Source organism: Thamnophis elegans, chromosome 1, assembly GCF_009769535.1.
Source record: "Thamnophis elegans isolate rThaEle1 chromosome 1, rThaEle1.pri, whole genome shotgun sequence".
Classification (NCBI taxonomy): domain Eukaryota; kingdom Metazoa; phylum Chordata; class Lepidosauria; order Squamata; family Colubridae; genus Thamnophis; species Thamnophis elegans.
In genome coordinates this window covers 175928251-175950808 of record NC_045541.1, presented here as the reverse complement: position 1 = coordinate 175950808, position 22558 = coordinate 175928251, and the positions used below count along the sequence as shown (strand labels likewise).

At 45.2% G+C, this 22558-nt stretch overlaps 1 protein-coding gene across 1 annotated transcript in view; it reads left to right on the top strand.

Annotated features, from left to right (window-relative positions):
* The window catches only part of BSG (basigin (Ok blood group)), a 33108-nt gene extending 10985 nt beyond the window's left edge, over positions 1-22123 (top strand). Inside the window, exons 2-8 of the mRNA XM_032223914.1 lie at positions 8438-8597; positions 9690-9778; positions 11600-11736; positions 13421-13697; positions 18384-18408; positions 19497-19566; positions 20992-22123. Of these exons, the coding sequence (XP_032079805.1) occupies positions 8438-8597; positions 9690-9778; positions 11600-11736; positions 13421-13697; positions 18384-18408; positions 19497-19554 (746 nt within the window). The 3' untranslated portion in view covers positions 19555-19566; positions 20992-22123. The remainder of the gene's footprint in view (positions 1-8437; positions 8598-9689; positions 9779-11599; positions 11737-13420; positions 13698-18383; positions 18409-19496; positions 19567-20991) is intronic.
* The last annotated feature ends 435 nt before the right edge of the window (positions 22124-22558 follow it).

The window sequence follows — 22558 nt, the reverse complement described above, 5'->3', positions numbered from 1 at the left end:
CAATCAGAAATGGCAAGATAATGTAATTTTTTCTTCTTGTGGCTTCTTTGGAGGAAGTTTTAAAAATAGATTTGGGTAGGATTACCATGAATTGCTGTGAGGGGAACAAGCTTTGTTTGTTTATTTATTTATATTTCATATGTCTCAAAGGGAGATACTTAATAGAGTAAAAATGTGTGAGAGAAATAAAGTGCAAAAAGTATTGCAATTTGTCATGGGAAACTTTTCTGGATTTTAGTTGCAGAGTGACTTTAAAAGTATAACCTTCTGAATTTTAGGCTTGATTAGAATCCTGTAGGACAGTGATGGCTAATTTTTTTTGTCCTCGCGTGCCCAAAGAGTGTGCACACATGCCCACAACCATAATGTAATGCACGTGCAATACACCCCCCCCCCCTGTGTGCCCCGCCTCTCCACGCATGCAAGCGTGACTCTCTTCGCACCACATTTTGTACTTAGAAGGCCTCCCTGCAGCTCCTGGGACCAAAAATGGGCTGTACCCTCCTGCACCCTTTTTGCACCTAGTAGTCCTCCCTGAAGCCTCCTGGCACCAAAAACAGCACAGGGAGGCGTGCCTCCCTCCGTGTCCCTGGGCATGCACGTGCATCTTCCATATGCGTGGTAGAGACCCGAAAATCAGCTGGCTGGTGGGAGGCGCATGCGCAGTGTAGCTGAGCTGGGCAATGGCCATAGGTTTAGCACCATGGCTATAGGAGGTGAATTCAGCATGGCAGGCTGGTTTAGACCAGAGCTGTCAACCTTGATTTCATTGAGGGATGCAACAGGGTTATGTTTGACCTCGGGGGAGGAGCAAATTGACGTAATTTGTGTCAGGGGCGACTCTGGTGGCCCAAGGGCTCTGCCAGCGAAAGCGGAGAACAGGAGGGCCCTGTGCAGCCTGCCAAATCTCCGTTTTCACTAGCAGAGGGTTGCAGGAGGTCATCCCAGTCGAAAATGGAGATCGGGAATCTGTTTTTGCTGGCAGAAGCACCATGTGCTGGTCCTTTGCTGTCTCCAGGCTGGCCTCGCGGGCCAGATCTAAGCACCCTGTGGGCAGGATCTGGCCCACGGGTCTTGAGTTTGACACCCCTGCTTTAGCCCATGAAGGCACTGCATATTTTTAGTTGATTTAAGTGTGCAGGTTTTTGTTTATGTTGACCTGGTATTTCCTCTCTCCCCCCCCCCCTTTAGGTTTGCATTTTATAAACTATAGAAACAGCCCTTTGGATGTCTCTGGCAAGTTCTCTGGAGCTCTCAGGGAGCGGCCAAGGCTGTTGTTAGCACGCCTGGCTTCTCCAAAATAGGCATGACTGAACAGAATACAATGTACCCACATTGCACAATGTATCTGAAGCCATTTGAGTTTCTCTTGGAAGGTGGAGGAAAAACAAGACTCCGTTTTTTACCTAAATTTCATTAAGCAGATCCCGCTGGGGAAAGAGTCATAAAAAAGGGGAGGAGGGCAACATTTATGAGGAAATCCCCACACTAACAAAATCAAATTCTGTGTTTGAAATAACACGAGCATAGGAGATACAGAGGTAGTCCTCGACTTACAACTGTTCAGTGACATTTCAGAGTGACAGCAGCAGTGGAAAATTGAGATGGCCGGTCCTCACGCTTACAATCAGGACAGCATCCTTACCATCACATGATCAAAATTCAAGCACTTGTCAACTGGAATGTATTTGGGTGATATAGTCATCATGTGTGACTTTCTCAGCTGGCTTCCAACAAGCAAAGTCAATGAGAGAATCTGGATTTGCTTAACGACCAGGTGATTCACTTAAGAATCACACTGATTTGATGAATAACTCTAGCAGAAAGGTCGTAAAGTAGAGCCCTACTTACCGCCTTGCTTGACAATGGAAATTCTGATCCCAATTGTCATAAACCGAAGACTCTACTCTGTAGACTAATTAGAATTAAATAATAGGGCTGGCTGAGAACTAGATATGGGGTCCCAAAAATGCTTTTTTTAGGAGGTAACTGGACTTTCTTGTTTTTTCTTTGAAGACTCATCCAAGAAGCTTCTTCAGGTCTGACTGGATGGTGGGGAATGGAAGGATTTATACTCCTTGCAGACAGCTGATCATTTTCATCCTTTTAGAGGGTCCTTGAAGCACTTGAAGGATTATCTGTGTCCTCAGGGTCAACAGAGTAGTACAAACGTTTCCTGTAGTCTGCAATTTTTTCCTCTGGAAATCCATTCCTACTCCTGCACCATCCCAAATTGTATAGCTAAAAGTCTGTAGAGATTCTCAGTCTTCCAGGTGATGGATTTCTATTCCTTGCAGACAGCTGGTCATTTGCCTCTTTTTAGAGGGCCGTTGAAGCACTTGGAGTAAAAGGATGCAAATGACCAGCTGTCTGCAAGGAGTATAAATCCTTCCATTCCCGGCTATCCTGTCAGAGCTGAAGAAGCTTCTTGGATGAGAAGCGAAACGTCTTCAAAGAACAAACAAGAAAGTCCAGTTGCCTCCTGAAAAAAGCACCTTTGGGATAAACATGACCTGGATGACTGAGAATCTCTACAGAATAAACAATAGGGGTTTTCCCCCTTCTCTTCAGGTAGTCCTCAATCAAGTATTCTGAGTTTTAAGAATCTTTCTGTTGCCATTTGGAGTAAGGCAAGTCTTGGGTCTAACTTTGAGAACAAAAAAACAGCCTTGACCCCTTGAAACAAATGTGTTTGTTTGTGACTGTGTCACATTATTCCAGAGTCTGAGTGGCTAATTTAGAAATGTTCTAAACTTCAGCACAAACAAGAGATTTCCCCCACACGTTTCCTGTCACTTTCTAATAATCTTAAAGGGCCTCAGCTGATCCTGCCACAAAATCTCAGTCATGGCTTCTCTTTTTGTCCCTTCTGCAAAGCCTTGTAAATAATGTTTACAGAACCACCATTTACAGAATAACGAGCGAACACTTTGAGCCCCAATAGAAATACATTATAATTTTAATTGCTTCATTAGTGTGTGGTGCTCTCCTACTGTTCTTCATAGGAGCACCTAAATTGTGCCATGTTTTGATTTTCAACCCTAATTGCTTTAGGCAGCAAGGCATGCATTACATTTTGCTAGACTTGTATCTAGCTGTATGGCCGAGTTGAGTGACAGTCTTAAAGGCCCAGAAAGCAAATTGGGTCGGCTAGTACAGAAAGAGGAGGTCTAATCAATGCATTTTAAAGGAACCCCGTGCAATGCTATTCAGTCACTACAGCCAGGAATTAGCAAGTTTAGATCAGCTGACCATTTATTTTTAAACTCAGGGTGAGCAAAGAAATAATTCTTTGGTGTGTTACACATGAGGACATATTCCTTTCTGACTTTCTTTATGAAAAGGCCTTATATTTGTAATTTTGCATACCTAGAAAGAAAAACTGATTGGGTTTGCTATGAGAACAAATTGTGTGCGCCAATCCCTTGACAGGAGAGTGATTGGTGCAAACAATTTGAATTGAATTCTTTATTGGCCAAGTATGATTGGACACACAAGGAATTTGTCGTTGGTGCATATGCTCTCCGTGTACATAAAAAGACAACATACATTCGTCAAGAATCATAAAATACAACACTTAGTGATAGTCATAGATTACTAATAAGCAATCAAATCATTCTAGGAAACAAACAGAACAATATAAATCTTAAAAATACAAGTAACATGGTTATAGTCATAAGTGGGAAGTGATAGATACTAGGAAGGAAGAGACGAATAATAGTAATAAAATCTTAGTAAATAGTTTGACAGTGTTGTGGGAATTAGTTGTTCAGCAGAATGATGCCAGAGTGATGCCATTTGGGGAAAAACTGTCCTTGTGTCTAGTTGTTTTGGTGTGCAGTGCCCTATAGCATCATTTGGAGGGTATAAGTTGAAACAATTGATGTCCAGGATGTGTGGGGTCTGTAGTTATTTTCACAGCCCTCTTTTTGACTCTTGCAGTGAATGTGCTAATCATTCACTTTTCTCTCAATTACCTCCATTATTGTCCTTTCTCCTTTTCTGGAGAAAAGGATCAGAGCCTGAACTGATGATTGAAGCAGGGGTGTAAACAAGTAATGTCACAATAATGATATATTTGCACATCATCAATACTCACAATAACTACATCCAAAATTAGAAGCTGCTTTGTGCAGGTGTTACGCTGTGGCAAAATGCTCAGTCCCCAGGTCTTCTGCATGGATCTGTTGCTGGAAGCAGATTCCTGTATGGAAAGAGAATGCTCAGGAAGAACTCATGAAGACTAGTAAACCATCTTTTTTATCGTGGTTTAATGGCCTTACAAACACATGCATAGAAGAGGTTGGGGTCCTGCCTTTTCCATGTGTACAAGGTTCTTTTGAGAGCTCTGTAGCATCCTGTGAATTTTTTCCAGGGTCCTAATTTGCAAATTGCTTTAGGACACAGTGATGCAACAGATCATTGAACTGTTATTTGGTAAATATTCAATATTGCCTTTAGGAAGATGCATCAGTATTGCAGTCTCGATAGTGTGAAAGTTAAATAACAAAGAATAAATGGGTTCTGTTTCACCTCTTAGTTGGAATAACTTTAAAAAAAAATCTTAGTCCTGAGTAAAGGCAAAGAATATGGCTGGAACATATTAATATTGCTAGTGATACTTTTTGTTAGACACCTGTCCATCCTCAGCCATTCACCAAGGGAGGAGAAGGTTTCCAGGCTCTGCTGCTTCATTACTTTCCGCGTCTTGTAATTATAAGCAACCAATTAAGGAATCGGTATAGCTTTGTGAGTTACTATTATCCCTTTTTAAAAATCAGAAATATCTTCTTTTTGAATGCACAATTTTTTTTGCACTAACCCTTTGTTACTAATACCTCTTCAACTCATAGCTGGCTTTATAAAGTCACCTCTCTCTCAAAAGAAACTGACAGAGGAAAGTGTGGAACTGCACTGTGAGGCCATTGGCAACCCCATCCCTGAAATCCAGTGGTGGTTTGAAGGAGCTGACCCCAATGGTACCGCCATACAGCTGTGGGATGGCGCCTGGCAGAACCGGGTCCAAATCAGCGCGACCTACCAGCATCACTCCTCAAGCACTATCGCCATCACTAACCTCATGATCGAAGACTCTGGCACCTACGAATGCTGGGCCAGCAACGACCCCGACCGTAACCACTTGTCGAAGAGCCCCAAAATCAAATGGATCCGTTCCCAGGCGAACGTCATTGTCACTAAGCGTGAGTGGCAGACTCTTTAAGTGTCGACGTTCCCACGACACCGAAAGTTCTCCAACGTTACGATCCCCGTGCCCCTGGCTCTCCTTCCATCCGTGTTCTGTGGCTTCCCAAGACCCTCTCATGCGCCTCGGTTTCCCGACCCTTGTAAACCCCACAGGAATCAGCCTTCTCCCCCCCCCCCACTCCAATATTCCCATTAGAAACAGAGACCAGGTTGCCTTCGCGCTGCTTCCACCAGTCATTTCCAAACCTAGTTTCCCCCCACCCCCCCGGTCCCCCCTTCCTCCTGCTCTGATATTTCTTCCTGCATCTGTGCGGTTGTGCTTTTTTGTTTTTGCTTCCCCACTTTACAAGGAGCACAATTTTGCGGGGGTGGGGGGGGGGAGAGTCCAAACTGTATTTGTGCTTGTTGTAACGGGCAGCTGTTGTCTGAAAAAGGCCAAATTTTCTCTTGGCCACTTAGGTGTCCTATGCTTAGTTCTTCTTGGCTGTGGGATAACCAGTCGGTTATCCTTCCATTTGCAGAGCTTGCAAGTTAAAATTTCTTAATGGGGGGGGGGGGTGGTGTAAAATGATACAGCTAATGGCCAAAATGCTGAACTTGCATTTACGGGCTTCGGTTTTGGATTTATACGCAAGAGGGTATAAACACGCAAGAGCGTTTTCACTCTTGGTTTTCAAATTCTCCTGAAGCCCCTTGAAAGCTTGATCAAGGATTCCTTAATAGGATCAGGAATGACTTTCTCATTCCCGAGGCTGAGATACGAAGACCCTTGGTTCATATGAGGTGATGGTGCAGCCCAGCCAGCCTAGCCAGTGCAACATATGAACTAGGTCCATGCTTCAAGACCTCTGCAAGTAGACCCGCTCCCCTTGTAGATGTTTGAAGGAGTGTCTGTGTGAGAAACTGTTCCTTAACTGAAGGAAGTTTGCAAATAAATGGCTTTGTTCCATCAATGGCTGGTTTAAAACAAAATTAAATAATTCTTGATGAATGGAAACGCTTATTTTTTTAGGAGGCAAGTCTCAGGAGGGTCTTTTACCTTATGCCCTGTCTCATGGGAAATAACCAACTTGGATGAGTTGGCTTGATTATGTGCGGGGGGGAGGGGGGATATTCGTGGCAGTATATTTCTCTTGAAAATGGTGGTTTAAATACGACAGTTAGCTTGGATAAACTTCTTTCAGTGCTCAAAATCTCTTAGATCAAGTCTCTCTAAACTCAGCAACTTTACGTCTTGTGGACTTCAACTCCCAGAATTCCCCAGCCAGCCATGATGGCCGAGGAATTATGGGAGTTGAAGTCCACAAGTCTTAAAGTTACCAAGTTTTAGATATCTCTGGTTTAGATGGTGAAGGCCCAGTGCCTTTTTGGGGAGGGGGGGAGGGGGGGATTACATTTCATACTGTTAGCTTGCAGTTCAAAGGATGGTTATAATTTATTAAATTCCAAAAGAAACAAAGCATGAAAAATAGTTCCTTTTGGGTACTCTGTGCATACGAACTATAGGGTGCAATTTTTTTCTCTCTAAAAGAAATGCCAAGTAAATAACTATGCCAATTATGACTTTGTGACTGATCTTATCTATACCTCATCAGGTAAGAAATTCTCCTTCATGGCAACTGAAGGCTAATACAGGTAGTCTTCGACTTGTAACCATTCAAAGTTGCAGCGGCACTGAAAAAAAGGTGACGTGAGCATTTTTCACGCTTACACGGCCATTGCAGCCTCCCCATAATCATGTGATCAAAATTAAGACCTTTGGCAAGTGGTTCATTTTGATGACGGTTGTGGTGTCCCCTTTTGATACGTTCTCACAAACAAAGTCAAAGGAGAAGCCAGATTCACTTAACAACCATGTTATTCACTTAACAACTGGCAGTGATTGACGCAACAAGTGTCAATCAGATTGACTCAGCAAGAAAGGTTAAAATAGGGGGAAACTCAATTAACAATTGTCTCACTGAGCAACAGAAATGTGGGGCTCAAATGTGCTCGCAGGTTGCATACTACCTGTACACTCTCTTCTGGCACTATGAAAACTTGTAACTCTCATGTAGGCTCAGGATTTTCCTAGGCAGGCAAATATGCCTATAGGAAATGTGGAGCTTCCACAGTCTCTGTGGTTGAGCTTGGGTTAAATTGGGGGCGACATCACAGATGTCTTTTATTTCTCTTCTTGGACTGGCTTAAAATCCTTAATGCAATTTCTGCTCCTGTCCTAAAATTGAACTACAGGTAGCCCTTGGCTTACAATATTCAATTAGTGACCTTTTGAAGTTAAGATGACAGCGGAAAAAGTGATATGACATTTGTCTCACGACCATTGCTGCATTCCCATGGTCACATGATCAAAATTCGGATGCTTGGCAACTGGCATGTATTTGTCCCTTGCAGTGCTCTGGAGGGTCATGTGATCATCTTTTGCGACCTTCTGACAAGCAATGATTCATTTAACCACCGTGTTACTAATTCAACAACCGCAGTGATCCACTTAACAATGTGGCAAAAAAAAAGGTTATCAAATGGGGCAAAACTCACTTAACTGTCTTGCTTAGCAATGGAAATTTGAGGTTCAACTGTGATCGTAAGTCGAGGACTACCTGTATGCAGCCATTTTTCATCAATATATTCCTTTACTGAAATGAAAGAGAGAATGAATGAATGAATGAGAATAGAGCTAGATGTTTCTCTGTAGCGATTGTTCAGAAAGGAGAAGAAGATGCACTTGTATTTAAGCAGAAGAAACAACAAAGCAAATACATTGACTCCAAAATCACAAATAAAGCACCCAGAATGTTTTGAACCGTTCAATAGGTCTGTATGCATAGATACACTATTTTATTTATCCCAGTAGTTGTGTTTGTTATTAGATAACATTAGAATAACGATGTGCTTAGAAGGTGATGTCCTGCTTTAGAAATTATTGTTACCTCTGCTTCCTAATCTCTTTCCCTTCAAATCCCTCAGAGAGTTTATATGGATGCTAACTTCCTGGTGTTTCATGACTTGTACAACTGACCACATTTGTTTAAAACCTCAGAAGCTTGATTTTAATGATAGAAGTTAAATGCAGTTACTGTTCGGCAACCAAGCTGCTTTTTCTCAGGCATGCAGGGGACCGAATTCCGTGTCAAAACCCAGGGTTCTTTCCTTCTTTTAAGAGGTGTTCTTAAAACATGCTGTCATGCCCATGACATCCTAACCTAACTTTCGTTTTCTCCTTAACAACCAGGGCCCAAAATTTCAACCTCTCCTGAAGTAACTGCTGGCTCAAATGTGATCATTTCATGTAACATAAGTGAAGCATCAACACCTATCAAAGGCAATTACTGGATGAAAGGGGAGACAAAGCTTGATTCCAATACCACCGCTCTGGATTTTACCTCCTACATGTAGGTGACTTTAAAGTAAAGCATACATGGCTTAATGGTCAGAACCAGTTTGGTGTAACGGTTTAGGTGTTGGCTTAGAAACCAGGAGACACTCGAGTTCTAGTCCTGCCTTAGGCATGAAAGCCAGCTGGGTAACTTTGGGCCAATCACCAGGAGACACTGAGTTCTAGTGCCACCTGAGGCATGAAATACTGGCAGGGTGACTTTGGCCAGTCACACTTTCTCATCCTAACCCTTTCTCACAGGGTTGTGGTGGAGAAAGGAAGAGCAGAAGGAAGAAATATTTGTATGTGCATCGCCTTGAGTTGTATATTGAAAGAAAATAAAAAACTTTTTTTACAAAATATGTTTCTCAGATCAGCAACCTCTCCAAATAGAATATTTCCTCCGAATGCAAAATGAGGAAACTTCACAGCTTGTTTGGCTCACATAACAATGTTCGGTGGAATCATTTTTTTCCCAAAGTCAACAAAAAAATTGTTTTTATTTCACTGGGAAGTAAATTATTTTAACGGAGATTATTTCCTAGGGAGTATGCAGCGGAGTATACTCTGTCCTTAGAACTAAAGGAAGTTAATAACCATTTCCCCCCAGCATCTTGCTAATAGGTGTGGGGAAGGGAGTAATGAATTGTATGCATTAGCTTAACAACAAGCCCGAAATGCATTGCCTGCAAAAAATATAATTCTTAGCTGACTGTCACTGCACAAAAACCTCTGGTGCTTAAATGTTGGCCAGTATTAGCTTCGTTCTAAATTAGAGAGGAGGTGGGAATAGGTGGGTATTCTTCACTCGAGAACAACGTGGCACTCAGGCGTAACACAGAAACGGGGAAATGCAGTGGGAGGGGGTGGCTCAGCTTTAGGTGTGCCTCGTACCCTTTGATAGGAAATCTAATCCAGCATTTCCTAGTGGTTATTTTTTTCTCCTGGATAATGCTGGAATGTAGCTCCTCTTACTCCGTGACCGTTATGTTTGCTGAGGGAAGTTGCAGTTGCCAATATCCATTCCCAGTTCTCCTGCTGTGATGGCTTTGTGCATTCTCCTTGTCACCTGCTGATGTGTGTTTGTGTGTGTGTTTTTGAATCCTAGGATCCCCAAAGTGGACTACGAAAGCTCGGGAGAGTACCACTGCATCTTTGACACCATTCCCCTCACAAAAGGAACAGTGCTCGTGAAAGGTAACTGTTGTGGGTGCTTTAGTCCTCTGCTTTTTCTCTCTCTCTTTCTCTTTCCTCTTTCCATTGGTGAAACTCTACATAGAGGAGAGGGACTTTGTGTTGTCAAATCCATGTGGAACGAGCCGCTGCTCATGGGCTCCCCTAGCTGCCTCTCTAGTCTGAGAAAGAAAGGAGCCCTGATGGTGCAGGGCAGTTAGAATGCAGTATTGCAGGCTAACTCACTGCCAGCAGTTCGATCCTGACCAGCTTAAAGTTGACTCAGCCTTCCAACCTTCTGAGATCGGTAAAATGAGGTCCCAGATTGGTGGGGGCCATATACTAACTCTGTAAACCGCTTAGGGTTGTAAAGCACTGTGAAGTGGTATATAAGTCTTAAGAGCTAAGTGGGATGCGGGGAGCAGAAAGGAAGGACGGACTGTGGTGGCACAGTGGTGAGAATACAGTATTGCAGGGTGACTCTGCCTACTGCCAGGCGTTCGATCCTGACCAATGCAAGGTTGACTCAGCCTTCCATCCTTCCAAGGTTGGTAAAATGAAGTCCCAGATTGTTGGGAGCCATATGCTGACTTCGTAGACCATTTTGAGATATAACACACTGTGAAGTGGTATATAAGCCTAAGTACTAGTGCTAGTACTGCCCATTTGTCATCAAATGGTAGTGGATCTGCGTACTTGAGAGACCGCCTTCTGCCAATTACCTCCCTGCGACCAATCAGATCTCATAGATTGGGCCTCCTCCGAGTTCCATCTGCCAGCCAGTGCCGGCTGGCAACTACAAGGAGGAGGGCCTTTTCAGTAGTAGCTCCGACCCTTTGGAACGAGCTCCCCGTGGAGATTCGTACTCTCACCACTGTCCAGGCCTTCCGCATAGCCCTTAAGACCTGGCTAGCCCGTCAGGCCTGGGGACAAAGATAGCCGCCCCTCCCGAATGATGAATGAATGTTGCTCATTATTTTTACTTATGTGTGTCTACGTCATTGTTTGTATTCCCCTTTCCTGATTTTATGTGAGCCGCCCTGAGTCCCCTCAGGGAAAAGGGCGGCCTATAAATGTTAATAAACTCAACTCAAAACTCAAACTCAAAAACCTAAAAGTATTTTGTCTCCAGGAAATCCAAACAGTTCCAGGTTTAGCAAGCAAGCTTGTGGAAGTTAGTTTCCGTTGATGTAGACAAGCCTGGTATCCTTTAGGTCAGGTTTTCTCAACCTTGGCAATGCATGGACTTCAATTCCCAGAATTCCCCAGCCACCTATGGGAGCTGAGACTTGAAGTCCATGCATCTTAAAGTCACCAGAGTTGGGGAAACCCTGCTCTAGTTAAATCGGATTGCAATTCCCATACTGAAATTGTGGGATTCGTAACTGAATACATCCCAAGGATGCTAAATTGGGGGAGGTTATGATATGATAACCAGCTAGTTAGAATGCAGCATGACAGGCAAATTCTGCCGACTGCCAGAGGTTCGATCCTGTCTAGCTAAAGGTTGACTCCGCCTTCCAACCTTCGGTGAAATGAGGACCCAGATTGTTGGGAGCAAGAGGCTGACTGTAAACCACTTAAGAGGCCTGCAAAGCACAGTGAAATGGTATATGTCTTAAGTGCTATTATTGCTATTGCTAGATGAACTTCCTGTGTTTTCCCAGCCTTGTGCACATCCGTCCCCCAATAACTAACTCCCAGACCTAGCAAAGAAATCTGCTGCCAAGGCCTGCTTATGATGGATGAGAGGTTATAGGCAGGAGTGTTTGCTTGATCAGCCTCTCCTGTGACCCCTCTTTGAACTGATCGTGACCTACTGGCTTTTCTGATATCCTGTTGCAGTTGCTCCCAATGTGGTGCCCTATAAGAAGACGGAGCACGGAAACGAAGGAGACTCCATAACGCTGAGTTGCAAAAGCAATTCTTACCCTTATGTTACCCAGTGGACTTGGTACAAGGTGGTAGACCAGGTGCCTCAGGTGAGTGCCTTTCCTGCCATGAACCCAGGATTCCCCTCTCTTCCTGCCCAGTAGGTGTCCCGGCTGCCTATGGAGAAACCATGTTAAGAGTCAACTTTTCCAGGTTTTTTTTGGGGGGGGGAGGGGGGGGCTTGCTTCACAGAAGGCATATTGAAGAGAGATCAACATGCTTGCTTGTAAAAAGAAAAACTCATTTGAAACCAGGGAGTTCTCAACTTACAGCCATTCACATGCTGCGGTAATACCACTTTATAAGGCCTTGGTAAGGCCACACTTGGAATGCTGCATTCCGTTTTGATTGCCATGATGTAAAAAAGATGTGGAGACGCTAGAAAGGGTGCAGAGAAGAGCAACAAAGAGAATTAGGGGACTGGAGGCTAAAACATATAAAGAACGGTTGCATGAACTGGGTATGTCTAGTTTAATGAAAAGAAGGACTAGGGGAGACATGATAGCAGTCTTCCTATATCTCAGGGGCTGCCACAAAGAAGAGGGAGTCAACCTATTCTCCAAGGCACCTGAGGGTAGAACCAGAAGCAATGGGTGGAAACTAATCAAGGAGAGAAGCAACTTAGAACCAAGGAGAAATTTCCTGACAGAACAATTGTGGTGCTCTGGGGTCATGTGATCATCTTTTGCAACCTTCTGACAAGCAGAGTCAATGATTCATTTAACAACCGTGCTACTAATTCAACAACTGCACTGATCCACTTAACAACTGTGGCAAAAAAGTTATCAAACAGGGCAAAACTCACTTAACTGTCTTGCTTAGCAATGGAAATTTGAGGTTCAACTGCGGTCATAAGCCAAGGACTACCTGTATGCAGCCATTTTTCATCAATATATTCCGAAAACAGAATTAAACCAAAGGTTAAAAAAAGGTGGAGGGTCACAAACTGCCCCCATGGTTTACATGTCACAAGCCTCAACACAAACTACATAGTTTGCATGCCAGAAGCCACCTCCCATGGTTGCACGTCGCTCTTGCACCCTTATGCCAGTTGACACTCTTTCAGAAGGCCTGAGGGGTGAGGGGCAAAAATATATTTATCAAATGTATATGCTCACGTGAGGTAAAGAGACTGAGCTGGATGAGGTGGTGATCTGATTAGTCATAAGGAAGCTTCCTCAGTGGGATTTTCTATTTTGGTGTCCCAGACTGCATTGGACGTTGTGTGGAAATGGTTCCTTTTGACACTATGAGTCGTCTTCAAGAATATAGGTAGTGTTGTGGCCCGCCAGCAGAGCTGGCAGCAGTTTCGTACAGTGAGGAGGTTGGGGAGGAAGATGGGCCAGTCCCGGAGTCTGGGGAAGGCTCTGATGAGGGTTCTGTGTCAGAGACAGAGAAGGGGCCAGGGCCATCTGACAGTTACCAGCAGTCTTCGGAGTCAGACATCACTGAGGCAGATGAACAGCTGGAGCCTGTTCCCAGTGTGTGCATGCGCAGAGTTGCTAGACAAAGGGAACAGCTAAACAATGGGGGTCAACTTGGGGGTAAGGCCACAGGTGAACGATGAATGGCCCCTCCCAGAGGAAATAAAAGAGGAGCTAAGGTGGAGTGGAGTTTGCAGGAGACAATTAGTTCGCTTAATTGGTTTGTGACTCTCCGAGACTCCTTGCCAAGTTTTGGGCTCGTTTGTGGCATGGGTGGAGGACTTACCTGTAGTTCTTTCTTGTCCTCCAGCCTATTGCCAATGGCACTGATGAAAGATTTTACATCCGATCCAACGGCACCAAGACAGATCTTCGGATCATTTTGTTGAACCTGGAGAAGGACCCCGGGAATTACGTGTGCAACGGCACCAATGAAATAAGCACCGGGACTGCAGAGGTGACCCTGAGGGTGCGGAGTCGGCTGGCTGCTCTGTGGCCATTCCTGGGGATTGTAGCGGAGGTGCTGGTCCTGGTCACAATCATCTTCATCTACGAGAAGAGAAGAAAGCCCAACGATGTTTCTGAGGGTAAGGTGCTGGAATGGGCAAGGGGGAGGAGATTAATAATAATAATACTATTACCATAATATATTATAATATAGTGGTATTAAAAAGCCATGGCGGCGCAATGGTCAGAGTGCGGTACCTCAGGCTACTTCTGCTTGTTAGATAAGCTCCCCGTTGGGAGAGCGAGTACGTTCAGAGAAGCGTTGTGAGAGTTGTGTTGGAGAACACACAAACCAGCATACAGAGACACTGCAGTTTAAATAGGCTTTTACTTTCGTGGAAATAGAGGTATCAGAGTCCATCAAACAATCCAAGTCATACACGGATAAGATAGTCAGTCATCAACGTCTTTCAGTTAAGGGATAATCCAAATAACATAGTCCAGTAACATATAATCAGTCCAGTAATCAAGGTTTGCTAACAGTTGCAAAACTTACAATAGCTCACAGCACTTTCTAACAGCCAGCTACCAAAACACTTGGATCAGATCAGGCCAGCATCTAACAAACAGAGAGCTAACAGTCATTCTGGCTCCCTCTTATGCCGATAGAGGAAAAACAGCAACCAATCACATTTTACAGTATGATTTAAAGAAACAGATATAGCATTGCTATATGATTTATATATTGCCAACCCAACCGTTAGAATTATATTCCTAACAAGGGCAAGGGGGAGGAGATTAATAATAATAATACTATTACCATAATATAATATTATAATATAGTGGTACTAAAGAGCCGTGGTGGCACAGTGGTCAGAGTGCAGTACTGCAGGTTACTTCTGCTGACTATCGGCTGCCTGCAATTTGGCAGTTTGAATCCCATCAGGCTCAAGGTTGACTTGGACTTCCGTCTTTCCAAGGTGGGTAAAACGAGGACCCAGATTGTTGGAGGGGGGGAGCTGATGCTGTCAACCGCTTAAAGAGGGCTGTAACAACACTATAAAGTGGTATATGAGTCTTAAGTGCAATTGTTAATTGGTTCTGGGACAAGTACTAAAAACGAGTTGTCAAGGTTCTGGCTGATGCCCTAATAAAAGCAGGAGCCCCATGCCCAGTGTAAAGTGCCGATATAGGAGCATGTGCACACATGCCCAGTAACCAGAAAAGCAGCCATCTGGTGTGCATGCTTGCGCAGCTGCTCTTCCAGTTTCCGGCGCATTGCGTGGTGAAAACCGGAAGAGCAGCTGCCTGTTGCGCATGCACACATTGGGAGGATGATCTTACGGATTAGGACGCATGCACGCAGACCGGCCAGCTGGTCTTCAGCATATGCATTTGTGCCAGAAACAGAAATACCAGGTCCATGCGCACCGGGCAGCTGCTCTTCTGGCTTCCGACGTTCCCGCACATGGCGGGAAGGCTGGATCCCGGAAGAATAATAGGCAACAGCTCGCGTGCCCGGAGAGATGGCTCTGTGTGTCACTTCGGGTACACGTGTCATAGGTTCGCCATCATAGCCCTAGCTATTTAGCAAGAAACATCCAGTTGTTTATTAGGAGTGCCATGTCGAACAACTCTGACTTCACCCAGTTCGCCCCTTCCCTCTGACTCTGTTCCCCCCTCTCGCATTCCCCAACGAAACAATTTCGAAGCAATTTCGCAGGTCATAGAAGTCACTCCCTCTGGCCATTGTGGGTCTCCGTGGAGATGGCCTTGACTTCACAGCTAGGATGTATTTTGTTTTGAGTGAGGTCTGAATTCCTTGGTGCAGCTGGTAGGCGCAATTTCCCACACACACCCCCTGCCTATGGCAACTCGGGAGCAGGTCAGGAAAGCTTTGCGAGTTGCCGCTAGTACCAAACAGACCACGTGACTTTCCACATGACCCCTTGTTTCGGCCGGGAAGGACTTCCTGTCTGTCCCTTTTCCTATGTCCGCGACTTCTTGTCCACCCTCTGCGGCTGTCCCCCACTTCCTTTTGCAGCAATCTTCCCAGCATAGCCGACTTCCTGTCCATTCTCCGTGGCTGTCCCCCTCTTCCTATCGAAGCACTTTGGATACTAAACAAACGATGCATCAAATGCCAAATTCAACTGGTTTTGAAACAGTCGAGTACAGAGACCACCGTATGTGAGTGGAGGAAGGGCTGACATCCTCCCAAGTGGTATTTTGAGCAAAACCTTAATTACTGAAGATTCTTGGTGCCTATAAAGAGGTTTTCCTCACTTAATCATGGTAATTCATGGTCCAGAATTTCTGTCATTAAATGATGTGGTGGTATAAAGCGTGACATTATCACTTAGCGACAGCCATCCCAGCAGTTGCTGTTGCCATCATTAAGCAAAAGTCAGCCACAACCCTGAAGGACTGGTCTTAAGTACCATTTGTTCAGCAGTGTCACAACTTTGAACAACTGCTGAAGAAGTGGTCATGAACCGAGGACTCCCCGTAATTTTCAGTGGGAGGAATTGAAACTGGGGTGAAAGATACATGGCAATGTTTCTCAACCTCGGCAATTTTAAGACGCGTGGTAAGGGGTCAGATTCTCTAGGGTTGAGATGCCTTAAGACAACGCCCCCCCCCCAAGCTTTTGGGCCATGGGCCAGAGGGGGCCTGGTTTCGTGTGCTGCCTGTATCCTGCGGATGGGGCTTCTCTTGTTTGCGTGGCTCAGTTTCTGGCATGCCGTGGCCCAGTGCCAGTCTGTGGGCCGGGGATTAGGGACCCCTGCCTTTAGAGGCTCCTGTAGATTCGCCCACCTCCCAGCTGGTTTTGCGAGGGACTCTGGTTGCCTAATTATGCTAATCTTGGCTTGGATTCCACACCATTGGAGTGAAAAGGAAATTAATCTCACTCAGATCGTGGCAACTGCAGTGGTGTTAGGCACCGTGGAAACATTGCTGAGTGAGACTTTATCTGCTCCCCTTGTTCCTTGCCTCTATGGGGTGGAAAAACAACAGTTCTGCTGCATAAATCAATTGGTAGGAATGTTTTTAAGTCCCTGGAGAAGTCTCTCAGCCAATGTCAGCATCTAACATTTTGATTTATTTCTTCTCTGAGGGAATATTCTTCTCACTGTTTTCCCCCTCCACTTGTTTGCATTATTTAAAAATATTTTCCTTTAAATACCTGAGATGCCTAAATGCTTCTATCTAAATAATGAATTCAGCATCCCTTCCCGTGCCACCCCCTACTCTTCTTTCCTTTTAAAACCATGCTTCTTTTTTTTTGCTGTGGAGATTTAAATCATTCTCCTTTATATTTTTCTTGGCAAGCGGCAAGATATTCCTGGCTTTCTTCACCCTTATAACCTTAGTTAAAACCCTGCTTCATTTGTACGTGGTGTGTGCAGCAATGCTTCGAATTGAGTGAAGGGAAAGGGAAAATCTTGGGTGGGGAACTATGGCCCCTTTAGGACTTGTGGACTTAACTCCCAGTATTCCTCAGCCAACAACAATGGCTGGCTCAGGAATTCTGGGAGTTGAAGTCCAGAAATCATAAAGAAACCATAGTTCCCTACTTCTGTCTTACAGCGGGGATCCCCAACCCTCAGGCTGCAGTCCACTACTGGGTTATGACCCATTTGGAACCGGGCAGCTCAAGTGGTGGGCGAGCGTGCAAACACCCACCACTCACACAAAGCCATCCCCTCTTCCCATCCCCCACGTGGGGCTGGACCACCGAGCCAGAAAGGTTGGAGACCGCTGTCCTAAGAGGATAGGAAGGTTTCTCAATTGGCTTAAAACAGTTTTTCTCAACCGTAGGTACTTAAAGTTGTCTGGACTTCATCTCCCAGAATTCCCCAACCAGCATGGTGGCTGGGGAGTTCTGGGAGTTGAAGTCCAGATAGCTTAAAAGTGCCTAAGGTTGAGTAACTCTGGCTTAAAAGCTTGTAAATATGGCGTGCATGCTGCATTAACTTTGAATTCAATTCCTTCTTGCTGCTGCATGTTAACCCTTTGTGGTAAGTGGAAGAAGTCCAAACTAAAGCCACCCCTTGCCCTGATTGTCTTGTCATCTATATATGATCGTAGTACCCTTGTGCTAGTTTGTCTAGTGCTGAAGACACCTGGCTAGAAACTGGGAGACCATGAGTTCTAGTCCCACCTTAGGCGCAAAAACCAGCTGGGTAACTTGGGGCCAATCACCAGGTGACTGTGTATTCCTGGTCTCACGTTAGGTAGGAAAGTCAGCTGTGTGACTTTGGGCCAGTCCCTCTCTCTCAGTCCAAGCCACCTCATAGGGTTGTTGTGGGGAAAACAGAATGTATAAAAATAAGGAGGGTGGGATGTAAATAAATGAAGGTCGACATGTGTGTGGTGGAGTCTGTTCCTCAATAGTAGCAGTGTTAAAAGCTGGGGATTTTTTTTTGACAAATAGACGATAGATGAGACGATTGATAGATAAATAGAACAAAGGAACAATTAATGAACCATCAATAGATCGTACAAAATGATTGTTAGATGATTAGGTAGATGGATGAATGGATGGATGGATGGATGGATGGATAGATGATTGATAGATAGATAGATAGATGGATGGATGGATGGATGGATGGATGGATGGATGGATGGATGGATGATAGGACAAAAGAAGATCATTTGGGATGAAGGAGGAAGCCCTTCTCTGCAGAAACTGAGCGGTTTAGAAATAGGAAATATAAATAAGTACATAAATAAATGTGACAAAGTATGATTTGCCTAGTCACCGAAATCCTTTTGCTGACTTCTGTCTTTCTTCTTTTCCTCTGCTCTTCCTTTGCTCAAAGATGACGATGGAGGCTCTGCACCCCTGTAAGTATAAAGAACCATTTTTCTCCCCCTTCCTGGTAAATCGCCTCTTGAGGCCACTTGTGGGTGGGAAATTAGACAACCAGCTGGATGCGCCCAACTGCAATGACCCGAGCAGGCATGAAGACGCTGCAGGGAGCTGCCTCCTGCCTGCCAGAACCAGAGTTAAGCCAGATGCATGGCTGGCTGGGGAATTCCAGGAGTTGAAGTCCACACATCTTCAAGCGGCCAAGGCTGAGGAAGACCGGTTAAAATTGTCTGTCTTGAAATCTCAGTATAGCTCACAGCTGGTTGGGAAATTCTGGAGACTAAAGTCCACATATCTGTCAAGGTAGAGAGAGAGAGACACTGGCTTTAACTTTGAGGAATATGGGGCTGCCTGCGGTCTCTGATCAGAGGGGTATGTGACAGGGAGAGCTTTCTAGTTGGTGTGTGTGTGTGTGTGTATCAAGTATCAGCATGGGTGTTGTGGCCCTTCAGCTGCCAGTAGAGATAGCTGCAGAGTCAGACGGGGAGGAGGTGGAAGGAGACTTTGGAAGGCTCTGATAAGGAAACCGCATCAGGCAGAGCTGGGGCCTTCCGTCCTCCCACAAGTGGAGAGGCAGCTGTCTTCGGGGCCTGAGCTCAGTGAGTGGGAGGAACAGATGGGGCCCATCTCAGATGTACATATGCATAGAGAGGAAAGGAGAACAGTGGAAAGCAATAAGCTGGCTCTCAGGAAAAAGCAGACATAGACGCTAGCCATCCCCTCCCTGGCTGGGAAATAAATAGTAAGGAGTTTGGGAGTGGCCAGTTATCGCACACAACCATTCATTTTTGTAGTATACTGCAAGCAATTGGGATTTTTTCGCTTTGTTGGGACTAATTACATTTGATTTTTTGTTTACCCCTGTAAATAAAAGACCATTACTGCCCTGTTATAAAAAGGGGAGGGGATTGTTTTACTTGGAAGTAAACATTTTACCACTACTGGCGAAGGCTGGGCCAGAACAATAGGTCCTCGACTCTGCCTACTTGCTGGTCTAGTTTAGAGTTTGACACAGATCTTCCTTAAGGTCTGGAACTGACCGACTTTTCCTCTTGGTTCCCAGGAAAGGCAACACTGCAAACAACACGGACAAGAATGTGCGCCAGAGGAATGCAAATTAAGCCCGCAGCAAGGTAGGATTTCTGGGAGGGCTGAGCAAGGGCAGGGGAAGCCCCCCCAAGATGCCCCGGTTTCATCCGCTGTGCAGAGATGAAAAGAAAAACCATTCTTGAAATTCTGGATTTGCTTTAAGAAAAGGACAGTAACAGAGAAGAGAGTCGGCCTCTTCTTGGTCAGGAAATGTCATCGTCCTGACTGGTCACGACAAAAGAATCAATCAGTGGGATAGCTTTCCCCCAGAAGTTGTGGGTGCTCCCATTAGCACTCAAGAAGAGATTGGATAACCATTTGAGCAGAAGACCTCTGGAGTCCTTTCCAACCCTCTTTATCCACACATGCACCCAGCCTTCCGCGCATGTGCTTTGGCTTGAAAACATGCCTAAATGGGAGGTGATAGAGCTGAGGCAGATGGGCAGAGCCATCAGCGATTTCCGCCTCCTGTTCGGGCAAACTGGTCTGAACCGGCAGAGTATCATCTCTCTTCATTACCCAACTAGGTAACATCATCAGTGTTAAAAAAGAGAATGGGTTTTGCTCTGTTTGTATATGACTGTTCTGAGCGGGGCTTCCCAAGAGCATGAAGCAAACTCCTGGTCCTGACAAAAACCTCTTTTATTAATTGACTGTGAATTCTGCTCATTCACAGCCAGCAAAGTCTTTCAAAGGAGGATTTACAGTGACAGACCTTATCTGGCTTGGAGAGCTGCCAGGCCGACATCTGCAAACTGTGGCAAGGAGTCTGGGAGAGTCAGGAACCAATTAAGCAAACTAATTGTCTCCTGCAAACTCCACTCCCCTTTCACTCCTCTTTTATTTCCCCTGGGAGGGGCCATTCATCATCCACCTGTGGGCCTACTCCCAAGTTGACCCTTGTTCCTTAGCTGTTCCCTTCATCTGGCGACTCTGCGCATGCGCACACTGGTAACAGGCTCCAGCTGTTCTTCTGCCTCAGTGATCTCTGACTCCGAAGGCAGCTATTAACTGGCATACGGCCCTGGCCCCCTCTCTGCCTCCAACACAGAGCCCTCATCAGAGTCTTCCCCAGGCTCCAGGACTGGCCCATCTTCCTCCCCAACCTCCACACTCTCCGAATCTTCTGCCAGCTCTGCTGACGGGCCACAACAATGAATGTGATGTATTGATCCCATAATCGGTGCTACCCAGAACCTCTCCATGTAAGAGAGTGGTCACCATTCAAAAATTTTAAAACTCTTTTCTCCCAATCGGCTTCCTTTAGTGCATATGAAGTCTCGCATACTTCCCAGCTGGCATTCTTTTCATGCTGTGCTTTGAAGTCATCCTTAGCTGGGGTTGGGATAGTTGGATTTGCCCTTAACTCTGGGTGTGGGTGTGTGTAAACAACAAGATAATGTGTTAGTTGAACCTAATTCTCTATATTCTCTCTCTCTCTCTTCCCTCCCTCTCCCCCCCTCTCTCAGGTGACATGTGAGACCTAAGCAGTCGGCTTAGATGTTTCTTCTGACACTTTCCTGCTGTAAAACCAAGAATATTTCTAGAACATCCTTGCATCCTTTTTATAAAAAAAAAAGGAAAACAGAAAATCAGTGAGAGATCTTTTAGCCTTTTACGTTTTAACCACATATAGAGTTTGTTCTCCTCGTCCTCACTGCTGAATCTTGAGAGTTGGGGAAAGGAAAACGGAAGGCACGGGGAAATTACATTTCAAGAAAATGTTGCCAGTTAGTTTAAGAAAAGAGCCATCATCCCTGACTCAAGAATGTCCTGTTCTTTCTTCTATCTCTCTCTCCCTTTTTTTTAGTAGCAAACCATAGGGGGAAGTTATTAAATTAGTCCCAATGGAATGATGTGGTAGCGTGAAGCAATCCAGAGTTTTTAAGTCACCTTCAACTTTAGGAAGGGCAATGCTTCAGCCCTGAATAGGTTCGGCCAGTAGCTCCCCTCCCCTTCTCTTTCTTACTTGGTCTCCCTGGACCAGAAACTCCCCAATCTTCTCCAAATCCAGGAGTGAAGATACCACGAAACAAGGGGTTGCGCACTGCTTGTATTTGGCTTCTCGAAGCCCGGAAGCCACCTTTTGCCATTCCTCTCTCCAGCCACTTGAGCCCTTTGGGGCTGTCCCTGGAGACTTGTCTTGTGCGCTCAGACACACACACACACAAACAATGATGGTGCCATAATTGCTCGGAAGACAAAGACAAGGACAGTGACTTTTCTCCTGCGCCCCCCCCACCTCCTACCTCGGTGACATCTGAGCATCAAGCCAGAAGGGAGGTGAGAGTCCGAAGCTCCTTATGTTATGTAGGGTTGTCTTCCCAGCTTATCTGGTGGTGTGTCCTTTCAGCCACGTGACATTTTAGATCGCAATTAGTCACAGAGACCGAAGGACGAGCCAGGACATAACTCTTTTAAGTCCCACGCAGCTCCTCCATCTTGTCCCAACACCCGTCGGCCTCTGCCAAGGCGGAGAACGTTCTTACAGCTTGTTGGGCTCACCCTTGTTTTGGTTACCGTTGGAAGAGGTTATTGTTTTAAATAAGCCAAGCTTTTTCTCAATAAAACAAGACTCGGTTGTTTTGGTTTCTTTCCCTATTCTTGTTTCTCTCTTCTTTTTCTTTTTTTTTTTGAGTGCTGACTGGGGAATTCTGGGAGTTGAAGTCCAGGCGTCTTAAAAGTTGACAGTGTTGGGAAACCCTGCTCAAAAGGGTTAACCTTGCAGACAGGTGAGGCTGAGACAGAGGTTGATAAGGAAGGGCAGGCAAAGGAAGGAAGAAAGGAGGTATTGAGTTGCTGCTATATATGGGGACCCTTAAAGCAGTGTTTCTCAACCTTGGCTACTTGAAGATGTCTGGACTTCAACTCCCAGAATTCCCCAGACAGCGAATGCTGTCTGGGGAATTCTGGGAGTTGAAGTCCAGACATCTTCAAGTGGCCAAGGTTGAGAAACACTGCCTTAAAGGTATAGGTAGTCCTCTGCTTACAACCACAATTGCTGCAGCCCAAAATTTCTGTTAAGTGAGGCATTTG